The sequence below is a fragment of the Chiloscyllium punctatum genome, chromosome 7, assembly GCF_047496795.1.
Source record: "Chiloscyllium punctatum isolate Juve2018m chromosome 7, sChiPun1.3, whole genome shotgun sequence".
Taxonomy (NCBI): domain Eukaryota; kingdom Metazoa; phylum Chordata; class Chondrichthyes; order Orectolobiformes; family Hemiscylliidae; genus Chiloscyllium; species Chiloscyllium punctatum.
The window spans coordinates 109,310,689-109,331,198 of NC_092745.1; the positions used below are offsets into that span (position 1 = coordinate 109,310,689).

The 20,510-nt window shown below is 42.9% G+C and overlaps 1 protein-coding gene across 3 annotated transcripts in view; it reads left to right on the top strand.

Annotated features, from left to right (window-relative positions):
* Positions 1-20,510, top strand: part of LOC140480037 (ferric-chelate reductase 1-like) — a 60,404-nt gene continuing 39,894 nt past the window's right edge. For 2 of the 3 annotated variants that reach the window (XM_072574583.1, XM_072574585.1), the window contains exons 1-3: positions 1-185; positions 19,139-19,338; positions 19,965-20,110. In XM_072574583.1, the coding sequence (XP_072430684.1) occupies positions 169-185; positions 19,139-19,338; positions 19,965-20,110 (363 nt within the window). In that variant the 5' untranslated portion in view covers positions 1-168. The remainder of the gene's footprint in view (positions 186-19,138; positions 19,339-19,964; positions 20,111-20,510) is intronic. The other variant, XM_072574584.1, reaches the window with a different exon arrangement.

Consider the following 20,510-nt stretch of genomic DNA (forward strand, 5'->3'; position numbering starts at 1 on the left):
CGGTACGGCAGCTCCAAGTCCACAGGGAAGCGTGAGTAGAACAAACGCTTTATGTTTTAGGCAGCAATATGTAGACACATTACAGTTAACAAGTCTGATACTCCTCTGTGTGATCCTTGATCCATTCGGTTGTGAAGTGGGTGAAAATAGACCACGTCGGCAGAACTAATGGAGATAATTTTGAGGTAATGAACATTTTCACATGCAAAAATAAAACAAATTAAAGTAATCATGTGATCATTTTCAAGAAAAGGCAATTGTTCTGTCAGAATTTGGCGTGCAATAATGCTTAGAACGATGTAAAACAGAATATAGATTTCTTATTTTTCATAAAATGTTACTCGTTGGCAGGCACTGAATGATTGATGAAACATGCAGTAGGCTCCTGTATTAATAAACCATAGTCCTCATTTAGTCTCACAAAGGAAGAGTAAGAGTGACCGTGAAAATACTCCTGTAAAAGTTTATAAATAGTTGTAATCATATAATTGTAAACATAGAACTCCATCAAACAATTCGCTGCTTATTTCTAGTTTATTTTCTGAGAAATGTTAGCTTTGCTGCGTGAGAATACTTAGCAGTACTCTTGAGGTGGCTTCTGCACTGACACGAAAGCTATTTTGCAAACAGCCCAAAACCGGACAGACGACTTTATTAAAGAATCTTAATTTGAGTATGTTTTGAATGTGCAGTGTTTAATCAATGTTCGTGACTGATTCAAAAATTGTAATCTCAGGATTCAGGAGTAATTATTTAATCTTCAATTTGCAGTTTGTAACACTATTTGCGATGACTGCCAACCTTTGTCACTGCCAGCCTTATTCTCTATAGTTTTAAAATTCTGTTGCATAAAATGAGATATAAAAATGGCGAAAAGTGTACATAATTACTGCTAATTAAATAGAGAAATAAAGCCATTCAAACCAGATAAATGTAGTCTGTGATATTGTATCAAAATTGTAATTGCAATTCCTTCAAGAATGTAACGTCATAATCCTTTTGATGAATTGTCAAATAATTTTAAGCCCTCCTTGAGAGATGCCCAAACAATGTATTCCTGTTCCTTACTGGAAAGGTGTCATTATGTTGACTGCAGATGTGATATTTTTGAGAACAGTAGGGCATACCTCATTAATCCAATTCAATGCCCCATCCATGAAAGATAAGACTATCTCTATGGTGATAGTAATGTCATATACACAGAAGAAACCAATACTACCTCATTGCTGAAATAAAACAAAGAAGTGCAGGTGCTGAAGATCTGAAACAAAGAGCAAAAAAAATTATAGTACAGGAACAGACCCTTCAGGCCTCCAAGTCTGCGCCAATCCAGATCCTTTATCTAAAACTGTTGCATATTTATAAGGATCTGTATCCCTTTGCTCCCTGCCCATTCATGTATCTGTCTCGATACATCTTAAATGATGCTATCATTTCTGCCCCTACCACCTCCGCTGTCAACACATTCCAGGCACCCACCACCCTCTGTGTGAAGAACTTTCCACGTATATCTCCCCTAAACTTTTCCACTCTCACTTTGAACTCGTGACCCCTAGTAATTGAGCCCTCCGCTTTGCAAAGTTTCTTGCTATTCACCCTGTCTACACATCTCATGATTTTGTAAGCCTCAATCTGGTCCCCCTCAACCTTCAACTTTCCAATGAAAATAATCCTGATCTACTCAACCTCTTCTCATAGATAGCACCCTCCCTACCAGGCAACATCCTGGTGAACCTCTTCTGCATCCACTCCAAATCATCCAAATCCTTTTGGTAATGTGGCGAATGTGGCTGAACCACAATCTTATACAACTGTAACATGACCTGCCAACTCTTGTACTCAATACCCTATTTGATGAAGGAAGCATGTCATGTGTCTTCTTGACTACTCTACTGACCTGCTTTGCCACCTTCAGGAAACAATGGACCTGAACACCCAGATCTCACTGTACATCAAATTTCCCCAGGACTTTTCCATTTACTGTATAATTCACTCTTGAATTGGATCTTCCAAAATGCATCACCTCACATTTGTCAGGATTGACTCCATCTGCTATTTCTCTGCCCAACTCTCCAATCTATATATTCTGCTGAATTCTCTGATGGTTCCCTTCACTTCACCAATCATAATGTCACCTGCAAACTTGCTAATGAGGCAACCTACACCTTCCTCCAAATCATATATGTATATCACAAACAACAGTGGTCCCAGCATGGATCCCCATGGAACACCACTGGTCACAGGTCTCCATTTTGAGAAGCTCCCTTCCACTACTATTCTCTGTCTCCTGTTGCCCAACCAGTTCTCTATCTTTCTAGCTCGAACACCCTGAACCCCATGCGACTTCACCTTCTTCATCAGCCTACCATGGGGAACCTTATCAAACGCCTTACGAAACCTTATTACAAAACCTTCCCTCATCAATCAACTTTGTCACTTCTTCAAAGAATTCAATTAGGTTTGTAAGACATGACCTTCCCTGCACAATACCATGCTGCCTATCACTGATCAGCCCATTTTCTTCCAAATGGGTACATTTCCTATCCCTCAGTATCTTCTCCAGCAGCTTCCCTACCACTGACATCAGGCTCACAGGCCTATAATTACCTGGATTACCCCTGCTACCCTTCTTAAAGAAGGGGACAACATTAGCAACTCTCCAGTCCTCTGGGACCTTGTTGGAGAAATTTAGTAGGTCTGGAAGCAGCTGTGGAGAGAAACTGGATTCAGGTTTCCAGTCCAATGATCTTCTTCCACATTGTTGCTGGGGTATTCTATTATAATTTCTGTCCATTCATGTTGATTGCATTCTATTACATGAAACCAATCTTAAGCTCAGCTAAAAAGAGACATAAGGTCAAAATTTCCTCATTTCATATATTCTTTCATCAGGACCAAATCACAAGAAAATCAAATTCTGAAAGGAACAACATTTTATATAGCATGAGTAAAGTCATAGAATCATACAGTATGGAAACAGACTCTTTGGTTCAACTAGTCCATATCAACCATGTTCCCAACTAAACTAGCCCCAACTGCCTGTATCTATCCATATCCCCCCAAACCTTTCCGATTCATCCATTTATCCAAATGTATTTTAAATTAATTTTACTTGCATCCATCACTTCTTCTGGCAGTTCAGTCCACACATGAGCCACTCTCCGTGCAAAAAAGTCACCCTTCATGTTCATTCTAAAACTTTCTCCTCTCACCTTAAAAACATGTCTCCTAGTTTTGAACTCACCCACCCTAAGGAAAGTACCTTTGCTATTCACCGTATCTCAGCCCCTCATGATCTTTTACGCCTCTGGGTGTAGATTTGCTTGCTGAGTTGCAAGGTTCATTTGCAGCCATTTTGTCACCACACTAGGTAACATCTTCAGTGAGCCTCCGGATGAAGCACTGCTGATGTTTCCTGCTTTCTATTTTTATGTTTGGGTTTCTTTGGGTTGGTGATGTCATTTCCTGCTCTTTTTCTCATGGGGTGATAAATGGGGTCCAGGTCAATATGTTTGTTGATAGAGTTCCGGTTGGAATGCCATGCTTCTAGGAATTCTTGTGCGTGTCTCTGTTTGGCTTGTCCTAGGATGGATGTGTTGTCCCAGTCGATGTGATGTCTTTCCTTATCTGTATGTAAGGATACTAGTGAGGGAGGGTCATATTGTTTTGTGACTAGTTGATGTTCATGTATCCTAGTGGCTAGTTTTCTGCCTGTTTGTCTAATGCAATGTTTGTTACAGTTCTTGCTCAATATTTCATAAATTTCCTTAGTTTTGCTCATCTGTATAGGGTCTTTCAAGTTCATTAGCTGCTGTTTTAGTGTGTTGGTGGGTTTGTGAGCTACCATGATGCCAAGGGATCTGGCAGTCATTTCCGAGAATCATGATCTTTCTTTTCTAGAACACACCAGGGTCCTACAATTAGTTGTGTAAGTCCTGCCCGTGTTTGTTTTACCAAAATGCAATACTTATATTTATCCAAATTGAACTCCATCTGCCAATCCTTAGCCCTTGACCCAATTGATCAAGATCTCTTTGTAATCTTGGATAACCTTGTTCTGTATACTATACCACCAAATTTGGTGTCACCTGCAAACTAACCATGCCTCCTGTATTTTCATCGAAATCATTTATATAATTGACAAACAATCTATACTGGATGCAGTATAGATCCCTTTGGAACACTGGTAATCATAGGCCTCCAGTATGAAAAATAACTCACCACTACCCTCGGTCTCTTACCATCAAGCAAAGTTTGTACCCAATTCGCAAGCTCACCCTGAATCCCATGTGATCTAACTTCATGAATTAGTCTACCATGCGAAATCTTTTCAAAGGCTTTACTAAAATCCATGTAAACAACAGCTATTGTTCTGGCCCCAGGATTCTTTCTGGTTACCTCCTCAAAAAGCTCAATCAAAATTGATTTCCTCACACAAAAACCATGCTGACTATCCATAATCAGTGTTTGCCTCTCCAAATGCATTTAACCCCTATCTTTCTGAATCATTTCCAACAACTTACCCACCTCCGATATCAGGCTCACAGGCTTATAGTTCCCAGGCTTCTCCTTACAGCTTTTCTTAGATAGAGGCACAACATTAGACACTCTTTGGCTGTCCAGCACTTCAACTGTGTTTATAGATTATACAAATATTTCTGCTCCACAATTCCTTTCCTAACTTCCCAAAATGTCTTGGAGTACTCTTCATCAAGTCCCTGAGATTTATCAACCTCTATGTTTTTGAAGATCTCCAGCACTTCCTCTTTTGTAATGTGAGTTGTTTTTGAAACATCAGTATTTATTCCACGAGTTCTCTGGCCTCCATTTCTTTTCCACAGTAAAGACCGATGTGAAATATTCATTTAATATCTCTCCCATCACCTGAGGTTAAATACATGGACAATGTTGCTCATATTTAAGGGGCCCCTTTCTCTATCTACTTGCTCTTTTGCTCTTAAAGTGCTTGTAGAACTGCTGGATTATCACAGTAGCAGTGAAACTCATATATCAGATTATTTATATATGTAGTCGGCAGAACATCTTTTTGGCTTGAATGCAGCACCCTGTTGGTAGAGAATAATATTCATATGTTTGCTGCAAAGTAGAAGCATGAGATGACTTGTTTCACCTGCTCTTCTATCTTTTGAGGTTTCTACCCGTTCGAGGCTAATCTGAACTAGACTGGACACTTTTCAGGAATTTAGTTCTTCAGAGAAACTGTTACAGAATTGTGGCATCTGCTGCAAAGTACCTCACACATGGAAAACTGGTATACCCAGTCAGTCAGCATTGCTCTCAATGTTTTTTTTGTGTTTGACTGCTTCCAGAGCACCATAAGTAATAGAAATCAAGTTGAAATGACCAGTCAAGTACTTCATGAGCCATCATTTAGTCAGGCTAATTCACTCAGTACTTCTTCCACTGATAAGACTGTCCAATCTTATCAAATCATGGATTCCGTTAACTTGATGTTCCCTCAACTTGATTTCTATTGCTTGTGGTGCTCTGGGTGTGTTAATAATTATGGAGAAAATGCAGGAAAGTGGAGTCGAGCATTACTAGGTCAGCCATGATCTCACTGATTAGCAGAACAGACTTAATGGACTTCTGCTCCCACGTTTTAACAGCGTACCTTATCATCTTATTGTCTTAAGTCATTCAGGACCCCTACTGCTAAGTTAGGACTTAGAATTTTAAAATCATTACCTGAGTTGTCTTTTGCATCTGGCACTCAAACAAGGAAAATCATGGGAATTTTCGAAGTATTTCTTACATTTAATTTTCTTTATAATATCCCAGCCCAAACAGGGAGCCATACCCTTTATTGCTGCATTGTGCTTTCAGTAGATCTGATCCCTAAACAATTTTTTTGTCCATATGTCACTGGTTCATTGAAGCAATGGCATGGATGAGAAATTTAAGTTACTGTGTTAATTTAGCTAAGGATCATTACAATCTTATCTTTGACGTAAATAAACTAATCATACACAATAGTTGATGAAACAATAAAATGGGTTAATTACTTAGGACTACGTACAGATAGAGTCAACTGGGAGGCTGGGCATAGTTCATCTGATCATGACTCTTACTGCTTGTAGTTAGAATACAAGTCATAGATCTAATGTATTGCATCCTTTTGTGGTAGTGATGATTGACGGTAGATTTATACCATTAGGTACACGTTCGTTATATCACAACAAAAATGAGGCCAAAAGGCAGAAAATGCTGGTAATGTTCTGTGGGCCAGGCATCATCTGTGGAAAGAGAAAAAGATTCACAGCTCATGTTAATGGCCTTTCATCAGCATTGAAAGAAGTTAGTTATGTAACAGATTTCATGCAAGTATCGAATTAGGACTGTACATGCCCTTTGGCCCTTGATGTTGGTGCCGGCCTTTTATCCTGCTCTAAGATCATACTAACCTACATACCCTTCAATGTATAATTTTCCATGTGCCTCTCCAAGAGTTGCCTAAATGTATCTGATTCTACTACTACTGCTGGCAATGCATTCCACACACCCACCACTCCCTGTGTAAAGAACCTACCTCTGACATCTCCCCTAAACCTTCCTCCAATTACTTTAAAATTATGCCCCCTCATCATAGCCATTTCCGCCCCAGGAAAAAGTCTCTGGCTATCCACTCTATCTATACCTCTCAACATCTTGTACTCCTCTATCAAGTCACCTCTTATCCTTCTTCGCTTCAAAGAGAAATGCCCTAGCTCCCTCAACCTTTCCTCATAAGACATGCCCTCCAGTCCAGGCAACATCCTGGTAAATCTCTGTGCCCCCTCTAAAGCTTCCACATCCTTCCTATAATGAGGCGACCAAAACTGAACACAGAAGTGGGGATAGGACAAGAGGAAAGGCATCTGGTAGGATGAGGGATCTTCCACCTGTCCACTTTGAAATTTAAATTATAGCAATGTGAAAGTAGCAGTACAAGTGTAATGTAAATAAATAAACGGCATGAAAATCCAAAGTACTTCACAGTCAGTGAAGTACTTCTGAAGTGCAGTTACTGCTACAATGAAAGAATAGTTCATAATCTATATTAAATGGTTGATGAATAAATGATAACTAAGACGACAACCCTGCAATTATTCATTAATCACTATGGCATCTTTTAGAAGCACTCAACTTATATGACTTTAACTTAATATTTCATTAAAATATGCTACTATGACAGCAGTGTGCTGACCTTTTCAGTACTGCATTGAAATATCAGCTTTGCTTATCTGCTCAAGGATCTGAAATGTGAATTAAATCTGTAACCTGTTGATTTAGAGGTATGACTGCTTCCACCGAACCTGAAGACTGCTATCATTAATTAAAATTAAAATAAAATATTTTAGCAGTTGAAAATCTGAATTAAAAATAGAAAAAGTGCAAAAACACAGTTGCTCTATCAGCAGCTGTGGGAGAAGAACAAGAGTTGTTGTTTAAAGTCCACCATATCTCTTCTTGGAACAGCACAATAATTAATAATACTGAGTTTATAACTATCAGCTATTGTCAGTCCCCAATTTATATCTGCTACTGCATTAACTCTATAAATTATTTTTAAGAGTTCTTAATGAGAAAGATAAGAGCATTATGTTATTTACAAGCAAACACTGAGCAGACTATGTCTTCTTTTGGAAATTTTACTAGGGATTCTGAATGGATAGACAACATATCCAATTAATTAATAGTAATTAATACTAGATAAAAATGTCAAAAATGTCTTTAAGACAGAGATGAGAAGCATTTTTTTCTTCAAAGTGTTTTACAGCATGGACTTCTCTTTCCACATAAAGAAATGGAGGCTGAGTCTTTAAGTTGTCCAAGGTGGAGTTAGATAGATTTTTGATAGATAAAGGAATCAAGGGTTATGAGATACTGACAGAGAAGTGGAACTGTGACCACAATCAAATCAGTCATTATCTTATAGAATGGTGGAGCAGGCTCAAGGGTAATTTTGGATTAGTGGTGCTGGAAGAGCACAGCAGTTCAGGCAGCATCCAACGAGCAGCGAAATCAACGTTTCGGGCAAAAGCCCTTCCTGATGAAGGGCTTTTGCCCGAAACGTTGATTTCGCTGCTCGTTGGATGCTGCCTGAACTGCTGTGCTCTTCCAGCACCACTAATCCAGTATTTGATTTTCAGCATCTGCAGTCATTGTTTTTACCTCAAGGGTAATTTTGTCTGCCCCTACCCCGCAGCACTATGTTTCTTCATCAACATAATTGATTAGATTAGAATCGCTACAGGATGGAAACAGGCCCTTCGGCCCAACAAATCCACACTGACCGTCTGAAGAGTAATCCACCCAGACCCATTCCCCATATTTACCCCTGACTAATGCACATAACACGATGGGCAATTTAGCATGACCAATTCAACTGACCTGCACATGTTTTTTGAACTGTGGGAGGAAACCCACACAGACAGAAGATGAATGTGCAAACTCCCCACAGATGATTGCCCAAGGCCAGAATCAAACCCAGGTCCTTGGCGCTGTGAGGCAGCAGTGCTAACCACTGAGCCACCGTGCCGTCCTTAATAGAATATCCCAAAGCACTTTACAGAAGTTTTATCAAACAAAATATGACATTAAGTGATATCATACATACTTGACTTCATTCTTAGCAATTTGCTGCTCCAAAATGCATGCATCCAAAACAGCATTGGTAAGAGTGACCACCACACAGTCCTTGTGGAGATGAAGACCCACCTTCATCATGCTAAACTGGACAGACTTCGAACAGATCTAGCGTCTCAAGACTGAGCATCTATGAGGCGCTGTACACTGTCAACAGCAACATAATTGTACTCCAGCACAATCTGTAACCTCATGGCTCAGCATATCCCCCACTCAACCATTATCATCAAGCCAGGGGATCAACCCCAGTTCATAGAGAGTGCAGGAGGGCATGACAGGAACAGCACCAGGCATACCTTAAAATGAGGTATCAACCTGATGAAGCTACCAACCAGGACTACATGTGTGCCAAACTGCAGAAATATCAAGTGATAAATAGAACTAAGTGATCCCACAACTAACAGATCAGGTCTAAACTCTGCAGTCTGACTATATCCAGTCATGAATGGTGGTGGACAATTAACAGTGGCTGTACAATATCAACATCTTCAATGATGCAAGAGCCCAATACATCAGAGCAAAATATAATGCTGAAGCATTTGCAGTAAATTTCAGCCAGAATTGCCAAGTAGATGATCTATCTTGGCCTCCTCCAGTATTTCCCAGCATTGCAGATGCCAGTCTTCAGCCAATTTGTGGTCAGGAACAGGACTCCTGGAAGGTATGATGCCAGGGTCCGGGATGTTGCCGATCGGGTTTATAAGATTCTGAAGGGGGAGGGAGAGCAGCCAGAAATCGTGGTACATATTGGCACCAATGATATAGCCAGGAAAGGGATTGAGGATCTGAAAAGTGAGTACAGAGAGTTAGGTTGGAAGCTGAGGAGCAGGACGAATAGAGTAGTGATTTCAGGTTTGCTACCGGTGCCACGAAGTAGTGAGATGAGGAACAGTCAGCAAATGCAGCTTAACACGTGGCGGTGAGGCTGGTGCAGGAGGGAGGGGTTCAGATACCTAGACCATTGGGATACCTTCTGGGGAAGGTGGGACATGTACATGAAGGACGGGTTGCACCTGAACTGGAGGGGTACAAATGTCCTGGGTGCTAGATTTGCTCGTGTGATTCGGGAGTGTTTAAACTAATTTGGCGGGGGGGGGGGAGGAGGTGGGAATCAGAGCCACATGTCTGAGAGGGGGTCAGTTGCAGACAGGATAGTGACAGGATATATTGAATCTAAAAGGATGATTTCTCACGCGATGAAACAAAAGGATCGGTTAACGTGTGTATGTTTTAATGCAAGGAGTGTCCAAAATAATAGTGACAAACTTAGAGCATGGATCAGTACTTGGGACTATGATGTTGTGGCCATAACAGAGACATGGGTTTCACAGGGGCAGGAATGGTTGCCTGATGTTCCAGGGTTTAGAATGTTTAAAAATAACAGGGAGGGTGCAAAAAGAGGAGGGGTTGTGGCATTGCTAATCAGAGAGTGCATCACAACTACAGAAATGAAGGTAGTTGAGGAAGGTTTGTCTGCTGAGTCAGTATGGGCAGAAGTTAGGAACAGCAAGGGAACAGCCACCGTATTGGGGGTTTTCTACAGACCACTTAAAAGCAGTAGAGAGATTGAAGATCTCATAGGCGAGCAGATTCTGGAAAAATGCAAAAGTAGCAGGGTTGTTGATACGGGTGATTTCAACTTTCCCAATATCGACTGGAACCTCCAAAGTGTGGATGGTTTGGATGGAACCAATTCTATCATTTGTGTTCAGGAGGGTTTCCTTACTCAGTATGTTGACAGACCGACGAGGGAAGAGGCCATTTTGGATTTGTTGCTCAGCAACGAGCCAGGACAGGTGTCAGATCTCGAGGTGGGAGATCACTTTGGTGACAGTGATAGCAACTGCCTCACATTTAGCATAACCTTGGAGAGTGAAAGGAATAATTACCGAGGGAAGATATTTAATTGGGGGAAAGGAAATTATGACGCTATCAGACAGGAGTTGGGAAGTATCAACTGGAAGCAATTGTTCCACAGTAAGGGCACAGCAGACATGTGGAGACTATTTAAGGAGCAGTTGTTGCGAGTGATGCACAAATTTGTTCCTCTGAGGCAGATAAAAATGGGTAAGATTAAGGAACGTTGGATGATGGAGAACAGAGAAACTTCTCATCAAAAGATAGAAGGCAGCTTATGTAAGGTGGAGGAAGCAAGGATCGAGCACAGCTTTAGAGGATTACAGGCCTGCTAGAAAGGAGCTTAGAAATGGACTGAGGAGAGTCAGGAGGGGGCACGAAAAAGGCTTGGCAAGAAGGATTAGGGAGAACCCAAAGGTGTTTTACTTATACGTGAGGAATAAGAGAATGATCAGGGAGAAGATAGGGCTGATCAGGGAGAGCGTAGGGAACTTATGCGTGGAGTCTGAGCAGATAGGGGATGCCCTAAATGAGTTTTTTGCTTTGGTTTTCACCAAGGAAAGGGAACTTGTTGTAAATGAAAACTTAGAGGAACTGGGATACAGTCTTGACCAGATCAAGATTGATGAAGTTGATGTGCTAGAAACTTTGGAAAACATTAAGATTGATAAGTCCCCAAGGCCAGATCAGATTAATTGTCGGCTGCTCTGAGAAGCGAGAAAGGAGGTTGCTAAACCGCTGGCGAGTATATTTGCCTCCTCACTATCCACGGGAGTCGGACCAGAGGATTGGAAGGAGGCAAATGTTGTTCCTCTTTTCAAGAAGGATAATAGGGAAATCCCTGGCAATTACAGACCAGTCATTCTTACGTCTGTGGTCAGCAAAGTTTTGGGATTATTCTGAGGGATAGGATTTATGACTATTTGGCAAAGCATAGTGTGATTAAAGGCAGTCAGCATGGCTTTGTGAGGGGCAGGGCATGCCTCACAAATCTTATTGAGTTCTTTGAGGAGGTGTCAAGACAGATCAATGACAGTCGAGCAGTGGATGTGGTGTATATGGATTTCAGCAACGCATTCGATAGGATTCCCCATGGTAGACTCATTCATAAAGTCACGAAGTATGGGATACAGGGAGATTTGGCTATCTGGATTCAGAATTGGCTGGTTGACAGAAGGCAGAGAGTGGTTGTAGATGGAAAGTATTCTGTCTGGAGGACAGTGTCGAGTGGGATCCCGCAGGGCTCTGTACTTGGGCCTCTGCTCTTTGTCGTTTTTATAAATGACTTGGATGAGGAGGTTGAGAGGTGGGTTAGTAAGTTTGCAGCTGACACAAAGGTTGGAGGTGTCATCGATAGTAAAGAGGGCTACTGCAGGCTGCAGCGCAACATAGACAGAATGCAGAGCTGGGCTGAGAAATGGCAGATGGAGTTCAATAGACAATAGACAATAGACAATAGACAATAGATGCAGGAGTAGGCCATTCAGCCCTTCGAGCCTGCACCGCCATTCAATATGATCATAGCTGATCATTCCCAATCAGTATCCTGTTCCAGCCTTATCTCCATAACCCTTGACTCCACTATCTTTAAGAGCTCTATCCAATTCTTTCTTAAATGAATCCAGAGACTGGGCCTCCACTGCCCTCTGGGGCAGAGCATTCCACTCAGCACCACTCTCTGGGTGAAGTAGTTTCTCCTCATCTCTGTCCTAAATGGTCTACCCCGTATTTTTAAGTTGTGTCCTCTGGTTCGGCACTCCCCATCAGCGGAAATATGTTTCCTCCTGCCAGAGTGTCCAATCCTTTCATAATCCTATACGTTTCAATCAGATCCCCTCTCAGTCTTCTAAACTCAAGGGTATACAAGCCCAGTCGCTTCAGTCTTTCCGTGTAAGGCAATCCTGCCATTCCAGGAATTGACCTCATGAACCTACGCTGCACTCCCTCAATAGCCAGAATGTCTTTCCTCAAATTTGGAGACCAGAACTGTACACAGTACTCCAGGTGTGGTCTCACCAGGGCCCTGTACAGCTGCAGAAGCACCTCTTTGCTTCTATACTCAATCCCTCTTGTTATGAAGGCCAGCATGCTATTAGCCTTCTTCACAACCTGCTGTACCTGCATGCTTGCCTTCATTGACTGGTGGACAAGAACACCCAGATCTTTCTGAACAGCCCCTTTACCTAATTTGATACCATTGAGGTAGTAATCTGCCTTCCTGTTCTTGCCACCAAAGTGGATAACCAGACATTTATCCACATTAAACTGCATCTGCCATGCATCTGCCCACTCACCTAACTTGTCCAGGTCACCCTGTAATCTCCTAACATCCTCATCACATTTCACCCTACCACCCAGCTTTGTATCATCAGCAGATTTGCTAATGTTATTGCTGATACCATCTTCTATATCATTTACATATATTGTAAAAAGCTGCGGTCCCAGCACGGATCCCTGCGGTACCCCACTGGTCACTGCCTGCCATTCCGAAATGGAGCTGTTAATCACTACCCTTTGTTTCCTATTAGCCAACCAATTCTCTATCCAATCTAGTACTTTGCCCCCAATACCGTGCGCCCTAATTTTACTCTTGTGTGGGACTTTATCAAAAGCTTTCTGAAAGTCCAGGTACACTACATCCACTGGATCTCCCTCGTCCATCTTCCGAGTTACATCCTCAAAAAATTCAAGAAGATTAGTCAAGCATGATTACCCCTTCATAAATCCATGCTGACTCTGTCCTATCCTGTTACTATTATCCAGATGTGCCATAATTTCATCCTTTATAATAGACTCCAGCATCTTTCCCACCACTGAGGTGAGACTAACTGGTCTATAATTTCCTGCTTTCTCCCGCCCACCCTTCTTAAAAAGTGGCACAACATTAGCCGCCCTCCAATCCTCAGGAACCGACCCCGATTCTATTGAACTCTGGAAAATAATCACCAGCGCATCCACGATTTCCCGAGCCACCTCCTTCAGTACCCTGGGATGCAGGCCATCAGGTCCCGGAGACTTATCAACCTTCAGACCTAACAGTCTCTCCAACACCAAATCCTGGCAAATATAAATTCCCTTAAGTTCAGGTCCTTCAGCCACTGTTACCTCAGGGAGATTGCTTGTGTCTTCCCCAGTGAACACAGATCTGAAGTACCCATTTAATTCCTCTGCCATTTCTTTGTTCCCAGTAATATATTCCCCTGTTTCTGTCTTCAAGGGCCCAATTTTTGTCCTAACCATTTTTTTGCCTTGGACATACCTAAAAAAGCTTTTACTATCCTCCTTTATATTCTTGGCCAGTTTACCTTCGTACCTCATTTTTTCTCTGCGTATTTCCTTCTTACTAATCCTCTGTTGTTCTTTAAAAGCTTCCCAGTCCTCAGTTTTCCCACTTATCTTCGCTAAGTTATACTTTTTCTCTTTTATATGTTTCTTTACTTCCCTCGTCAGCCACGGCCACCCATGTCTCCTCCTGGGATCTTTCTTCCTTTTAGGAATGAACTGATCCTGCAACTTCTGCACTATACACAGAAATATCCGCCATTGTTCCTCCACGGTCTTCCCTGTTAAGGTATTGTACCATTGAACTTTGGCCAGTTGCTCCCTCATAGCTCCATATTTCCCTTTATTCAACTGAAATATTGTCACTTCCGATTGTACCCACTCCCTCTCAAATTGCAGATTGAAGCTTATTGTATTATGGTCACTACTTCCCAATGGCTCCTTCACTTCGAGGTCACTGACCAATTCTGGTTCGTTACACAATACCAGATCCAGAATCGCCTTATCCCTGGTCGGCTCCAGCACCAGCTGCTCTAAAAATCCATCTCTGAGGCACTCCACAAACTCTCTTTCTTGAGGCCCGATACCATCCTGATTCTCCCAGTCTACCTGCATGTTAAAATCCCCCATAACAACTATAGTAACATCTTTGCGACAAGCCAATTTCAGCTCCTGATTCAACTTACATCTGACATCCAGACTACTGTTTGGGGGCCTGTAGATGACTCCCATGAGGGTCTTTTTACCCTTAGTGTTTCGAAGCTCTATCCACACTGACTCTACATCCCCTGACTCTAGGTCCCCCCGCACAAGGGACTGAATATCCTCCCTTACCAACAAGGCCACCCCACCCCCTCTGCCCATCAGTCTGTCCTTACGATAGCACGTGTAGCCTTGAATATTCATTTCCCAGGCCCTGTCCCCATGAAGCCACGTCTCAGTTATCCCCACAATATTGTATCTGCCAATTTCCAAAAGAGCCTCAAGCTCATCCACCTTGTGTCTAATGCTTCGTGCATTCATATATAGAATTTTTAATTTGTTACTGCTCTCACCCTTCCCCTCAACCCTTATTTCACTCAACTTTACAGCATGATGCCTTTTCCAGTTTTCTGCCTCCTTGATACAGTTGTCTTTCTTGACTTCTCTTGTTCTAACTACCCCTTCAATTTCCTTTTTAAACATCCAGCTTGTCCCCTCCCCCCCGCTACTTAGTTTAAATGTAGCGGTGTTGCAGCAGAAAACCTGCCTGCCAGAATGCTGATCCCTGATCTATTAAGGTGCAAGCCATCTCTCTTGTAGAATTTATGGTTACCATAAAATATACCCCAGTGATCCAAGAACTTGAAACCTTGCTTCCTGCACCAGTTCCCCAACCACACGTTCAAGTCCATTATCTCCCGGTTTCTGGCCACACGAGCCCGAGGAACTGGAAGCAAACTGGAACCAAACCACCTTGGACGCCCTGCTTTTTAGCCTTCTTCCTAGTTCTCCGAAGTCTCGCTGTAGTATGTTCCTCCTCTTCTTCCCGACATCATTTGTGCCGACGTGTACCACCACCTCGGGCTCTTCACCCTAGTCCTTGAGGATGTCCTGCACTCTGTCCACGATGTCTTTCACTCTAGCATCAGGAAGGCAACACACCATCCTTAAATCCCGTCTGCTGCCACAAAAACCCCGGTCAGTTCCTCTCACGATGGAGTCCCCTATTACCACAGCTCTGTGCGATGTCCGACTCTTCCGCTCTGCTTCTGCGGCAACTTTTGATTGACGAACATGGCCGCCTTGCGAACTGGCAGTGTCATCAGACTCTACTGTTTCCAAAAGCTTCAACTTGTTCCTGACAGGTACTTCTCCCGGCGTCTCTTACACCTGTCTCCTCTCAGCCTTCCTCATTGTCTGCACTCTTTTGCTCTCTTCTGGCATGATTGGTGTAATAACATCACTGAAGGTCTTGTCCAGAAAGATCTCGTTCTCTCGGATGAGCCTAAGGTCTTCGAGTTCTTTCGTCAGTGCTGCAATATGCTCGGTCAATTGCTGAATGTGCGCACACTTTCCACACATATATGAGCCAGACACACCAGAGTCGTTGACCTGCCACATCAAACACGTAGCGCACTGAACCAGCTGAGCAGTCATGTCTTCACCCTCTTCAACTGTGGCGTAATCTCTTACTCAACCTCCTTATCAAGATTCCTGAGCTGAAGCCTCACTCTTCGATCTAAACTTCCTTAGACCCTTTTCCTATGGCAAGTCTGTGGACTCTTAATTAAGGTTAGAGGAGGAGGGAGGGAGGGAGACCCTACTTTGTAGGACCTGGGGTTTAGAACACACCCACTCTAATAACAATCACTTACCTTCCCGACCGGCTTTGCGCTCCATCTGAACTTCTGCCCAGCTCCCGCCGCTCTCTGCTGCGAAAAGCTTGGATAAATGCGAAGTGATGCATTTTGGAAGGTCGAACTCGAATGCTGAATATAGGATTAAAGACAGGATTCTTGGCAGTGTGGAGGAACAGAGGGATCTGGATATGCAAATACATAGATCCCGCAAAGTTGCCACCCAAGTCGATAGGGTTGTTAAGAAAGCATATGGTGTTTTGGCTTTCATCAACAGGAGGACAGAGTTTAAGAGCCGTGAGGTTTTGCTGCAGCTCTACAAGTCCCTGGTGAGACCACACTTGGAATATTGTGTCCAGTTCTGGTCGCCCTACTATAGGAAAGATACAGAGGCTTTGGAGAGGGTGCAAAGATGGTTTACCAGGATGCTGCCTGGACTGGAGGGCTTGCCTTATGGTGAAAGGTTGAATAGGCTTGGACTTTTCTGTCTGGAGAGAAGGAGGAAGAGAGGAGACCTGATAGAGGTGTACAAATAATAAGAGGAATAGATAGAGTCAATAGCCAGAGACTTTTCCCCAGGGCACGATTGACTGGGACAAGAAGTCATAGTTTGAAGACATTAGAAGGAAGGTATAAAGGAGATGTCAGAGGTGGTTTTTTTACACCGAGAGTTGAGAATGCATGGAATATGTTACAAGCTGTGGTGGTGGAAGCAGAGTCATTGAGGACATTTCAGCGACTGCTGGACATGCACATGGATAGCAGTGAGTTGAGGGGTGTGTAGGTTGTTACTATGTTTTTATATTAGGATTAAATCTCAGCATGACATCGTGGGCCAAAGGACCTGTTCTGTGCTGTACTTTTCCATGTTCTATGTTCTAACTGGATTCGCTCCACGTGATATCAAGAAATGACTGGAGGCACTAGACACGACAAAGGCTTTGGGATCTGACAACACTCCACCATTAATACTGAAGAATTGTGCTTGAGAACTTGCAGCTCCGCTAGCCAAGATCTTCCAGTACAGTTACTACACTGGCATCTGCCCAACAATGTGAAAAATTGCCCAGATATGTCCTGTACATTAAAAGCAGGACGGAGGACCAGTTCCACCACAGAACACACCAGATGGCCTCCTTCTTTAGAGCCGCAATTTCCCTTCCCACGTGGTTAAAGATGCCCTCCAACGCATCTCATCCACATCCGCATCTCCGCCCTCAGACCCCACCCCTCTAACCGTAACAAGAACAGAACGCCCCTGGTGCTCACCTTCCACCCTACCAACCTTCTCATAAACCAAATCATCCACCGACATTTCCGCCACCTCCAAAAAGACCCCACAACCAGGGATACAATTCCCTCTCCACCCCTTTCCGCCTTCCGCAAAGACCATTCCCTCCGTGACTACCTGGTCAGGTCCACGCCCCCCTACAAGACACCTTCCCATCCTGGCACCTTACCCTGCCACCACAGGAACTGTAAAGCCTGCACCCACACGTCCTCCCTCACCTCTATCCAAGGCCCTAAAGGAGCCTTCCACATCCATCAAAGTTTTACCTGCACATCCATTAATATCATTTATTGTATCCGTTGCTCCCGATGTGGTCTCCTCTACACTGGGGAGACTGGGCGCCTCCTAGCAGAGCACTTTAGTGAATATCTCCGGGACACCCGCACCAATCAACCACACCGCCCCGAGGCCCAACATTTCAACTCCCCCTCCCACTCTGCCGAGGACATGGAGGTCCTGGGCCTCCTTCCCCGCCGCTCCCTCACCACCAGACACCTAGAGGAAGAACGCTTCATCTTCCGCCTCGGAACACTTCAACCCCCAGGCATCAATGTGGACTTCAACAGTTTCCTCATTTCCCCTTCCCCCACCTCACTCTAGTTCCAAACTTCCAGCTCAGCACTGTCCCCATAACTTGTCCGGACTTGTCCTACCTGCCTATCTCCTTTTCCACCTATCCACTCCACCCTCTCCTCCCTGACCTATCACCTTCATCCCCTCCCCCACTCACCTATTGTACTCTATGCTACTTTCTCCCCACCCTCACCCTCCTCCAGCTTATCTCTCCACGCTTCAGGCTCACTGCCTTTATTCCTGATGAAGGGCTTTTGCCCGAAACGTCGATTTCGCTGCTCCTTGGATGCTGCCGGAACTGCTGTGCTCTTCCAGCACCACTAATCCAGAATCTGGTTTCCAGCATCTGCAGTCATTGTTTTTACCAAATCCAACCCTGTCAATTATCACCCCAGTCTACTCTCAATCATCAGTAAAGGCATCATCAGCATTGCTATCAAGCAGCACCTGCTTAGCAATGATCTTCTCAGTGACGTCCAGTTTGTGTTCCATCAGGGTCATTCAGTTCCTGGTCTCATTACAGCCTTCATTCAAACATGGACAAAATAGCTGATTCCCAGAGGTGAGGTGCAAAGACATGCCAGAGAATTCCTAGAGGCCTGGCACTCCAACCACAATTCCATAAGCAAAAACATAGATCTAGATACCATCTATCAACCCCTCAGAAAACGAACAGGAAATGACATCACCACAAACCCCAGGAACCCCATCTAGGACAAACATATAAATAGAGAGCAGGAGACAACAGCTTCTCTTCACTTGGAGGTCGCCACTGATGATGTTACCTAGCCAGGCAATGAAACGTCTGGATATCAAACCTACAGCTCAGTGAGCAAAGCTACACCCTAAACCTCAACCTGAGCTACAAACCTTCACAAACCTTGCAAAAAATTATCAAACATGTTTTTGGAACAATATATTGATCCTATTACCTTCAGATGAAGAGATGAGAATATTGCTACTGAGCCAATGCCAACACCTAGATGTTGAGTGTTATTTTTTAACTTTGTTTAAATTAGCTTTAACTATGAGTTTCTTAATTATCAATAACCATGTAAAGATGATTGTTTGCTTGTTGTTAGAATTAAACTCTAGGAAACTAACTGAGTTCAGCATACATTAAACCAGTTCTTTTATGACTCCACAGTAGAATGGGACCGTGTATTCCTGGTATCCTCACTGTACTTAGCATCATTTTGGAACCCCTGGTAGCCTATGGAAATGGTCAGGTGACTGTTGCTTGTGACACGATGACTCCAAAACATGGAAGCTTTCCTCAGAAATCAGCGAGCCCTGCTGTTATTACAGTGGACAAAGATGTGTTCAGCTCAAAGGATCAAGTAAAAGGTGCAGATATTTTTAAGTCAAAAATGTCTTGTCAAATTTTACATTGCAGTTGTTTTTGTAACAATATTGCAAATTCGTTTGATCAGTGTTAAGACAAAATGTGCCTCAGTACAGATTATTCAGTATCATATTCAGTGATATTTGAATGCTCCTGTTATTAGTAGTTTTCTATTAAATGAGTAACTTGCCAGACCTTTTCCTAAATTGCACAACTGGCTGAGCAGTGGTCAGTTAAGAGGCCACCTCCATGAAGATTGCAATTATCTTGCTCCCTGTCCATGGGTTTAGGACTTGCATATAGCCTTGATGGAGGGAATGTCCCGAAGAAAATCCTGAACATTATTTCCCACTGTATTTCCCACTTACTTTGCTTGACTTACTATTTGAATAGCTGGCGTAACTTTCAGTGTGACAGGCCTATTTCCAGGTCTTTGGTGAGACTGTTTTTTGCCTCGTCTTGATGAGGAGGCCTGGAATAACTATAATTTTTTTCCTCTGTTTTTAATGAGGAGATGCCTTACGTTCCACTGCCACCCTCTTGATGTACCCCAGAATGCAATGATAGAGGCTGCTGACATGTTAAACATTTTATTCTGTACTCTGACGATGTTTTCCTTTGGTTTCAGTTACACTCACTGTGAGACAGTCTGGAACTTCATTCCAAGGATTTTTCATACAAGCAAGAGATGCTGCTGATCTGAATGGCGGTCCTGTTGGAACCTTTACTCTTAGTGACAAGAACTCGCAGCTCCTGACGTGTGGAGGTGTAAAGGTGTGTAACTGCTTGTAAATTCCAAACAAATCACAGAAATCCTTCAAAATCAATTTACACCATTGGTCGGATAAGCTGATACTGTCATAATTTTAAATTTGCAAAAGAGCAGGGGAAAATCAAGTAGTTAGAGGTGATAATTGTGACATAATGTAGATTCCTTAAGTGGATAAGCTAAAATAGGCCTAAAGGCTTTTATTATCCAAACCTTTTCATGATTTTTGCATAATTTTAATGATTTGCATTCTATCAACTTAGTACTGGATTTATGTCACAGCTTTTAACATAACATTAATTTGCATCAGTCGTACATGGTAATTTAGTGGATCATTTGAACCTTAGCCAAAGTACGCAGTAAGTAAAAAAGCAAAGTATTTTAATATACTTCAAGTATTTGTTG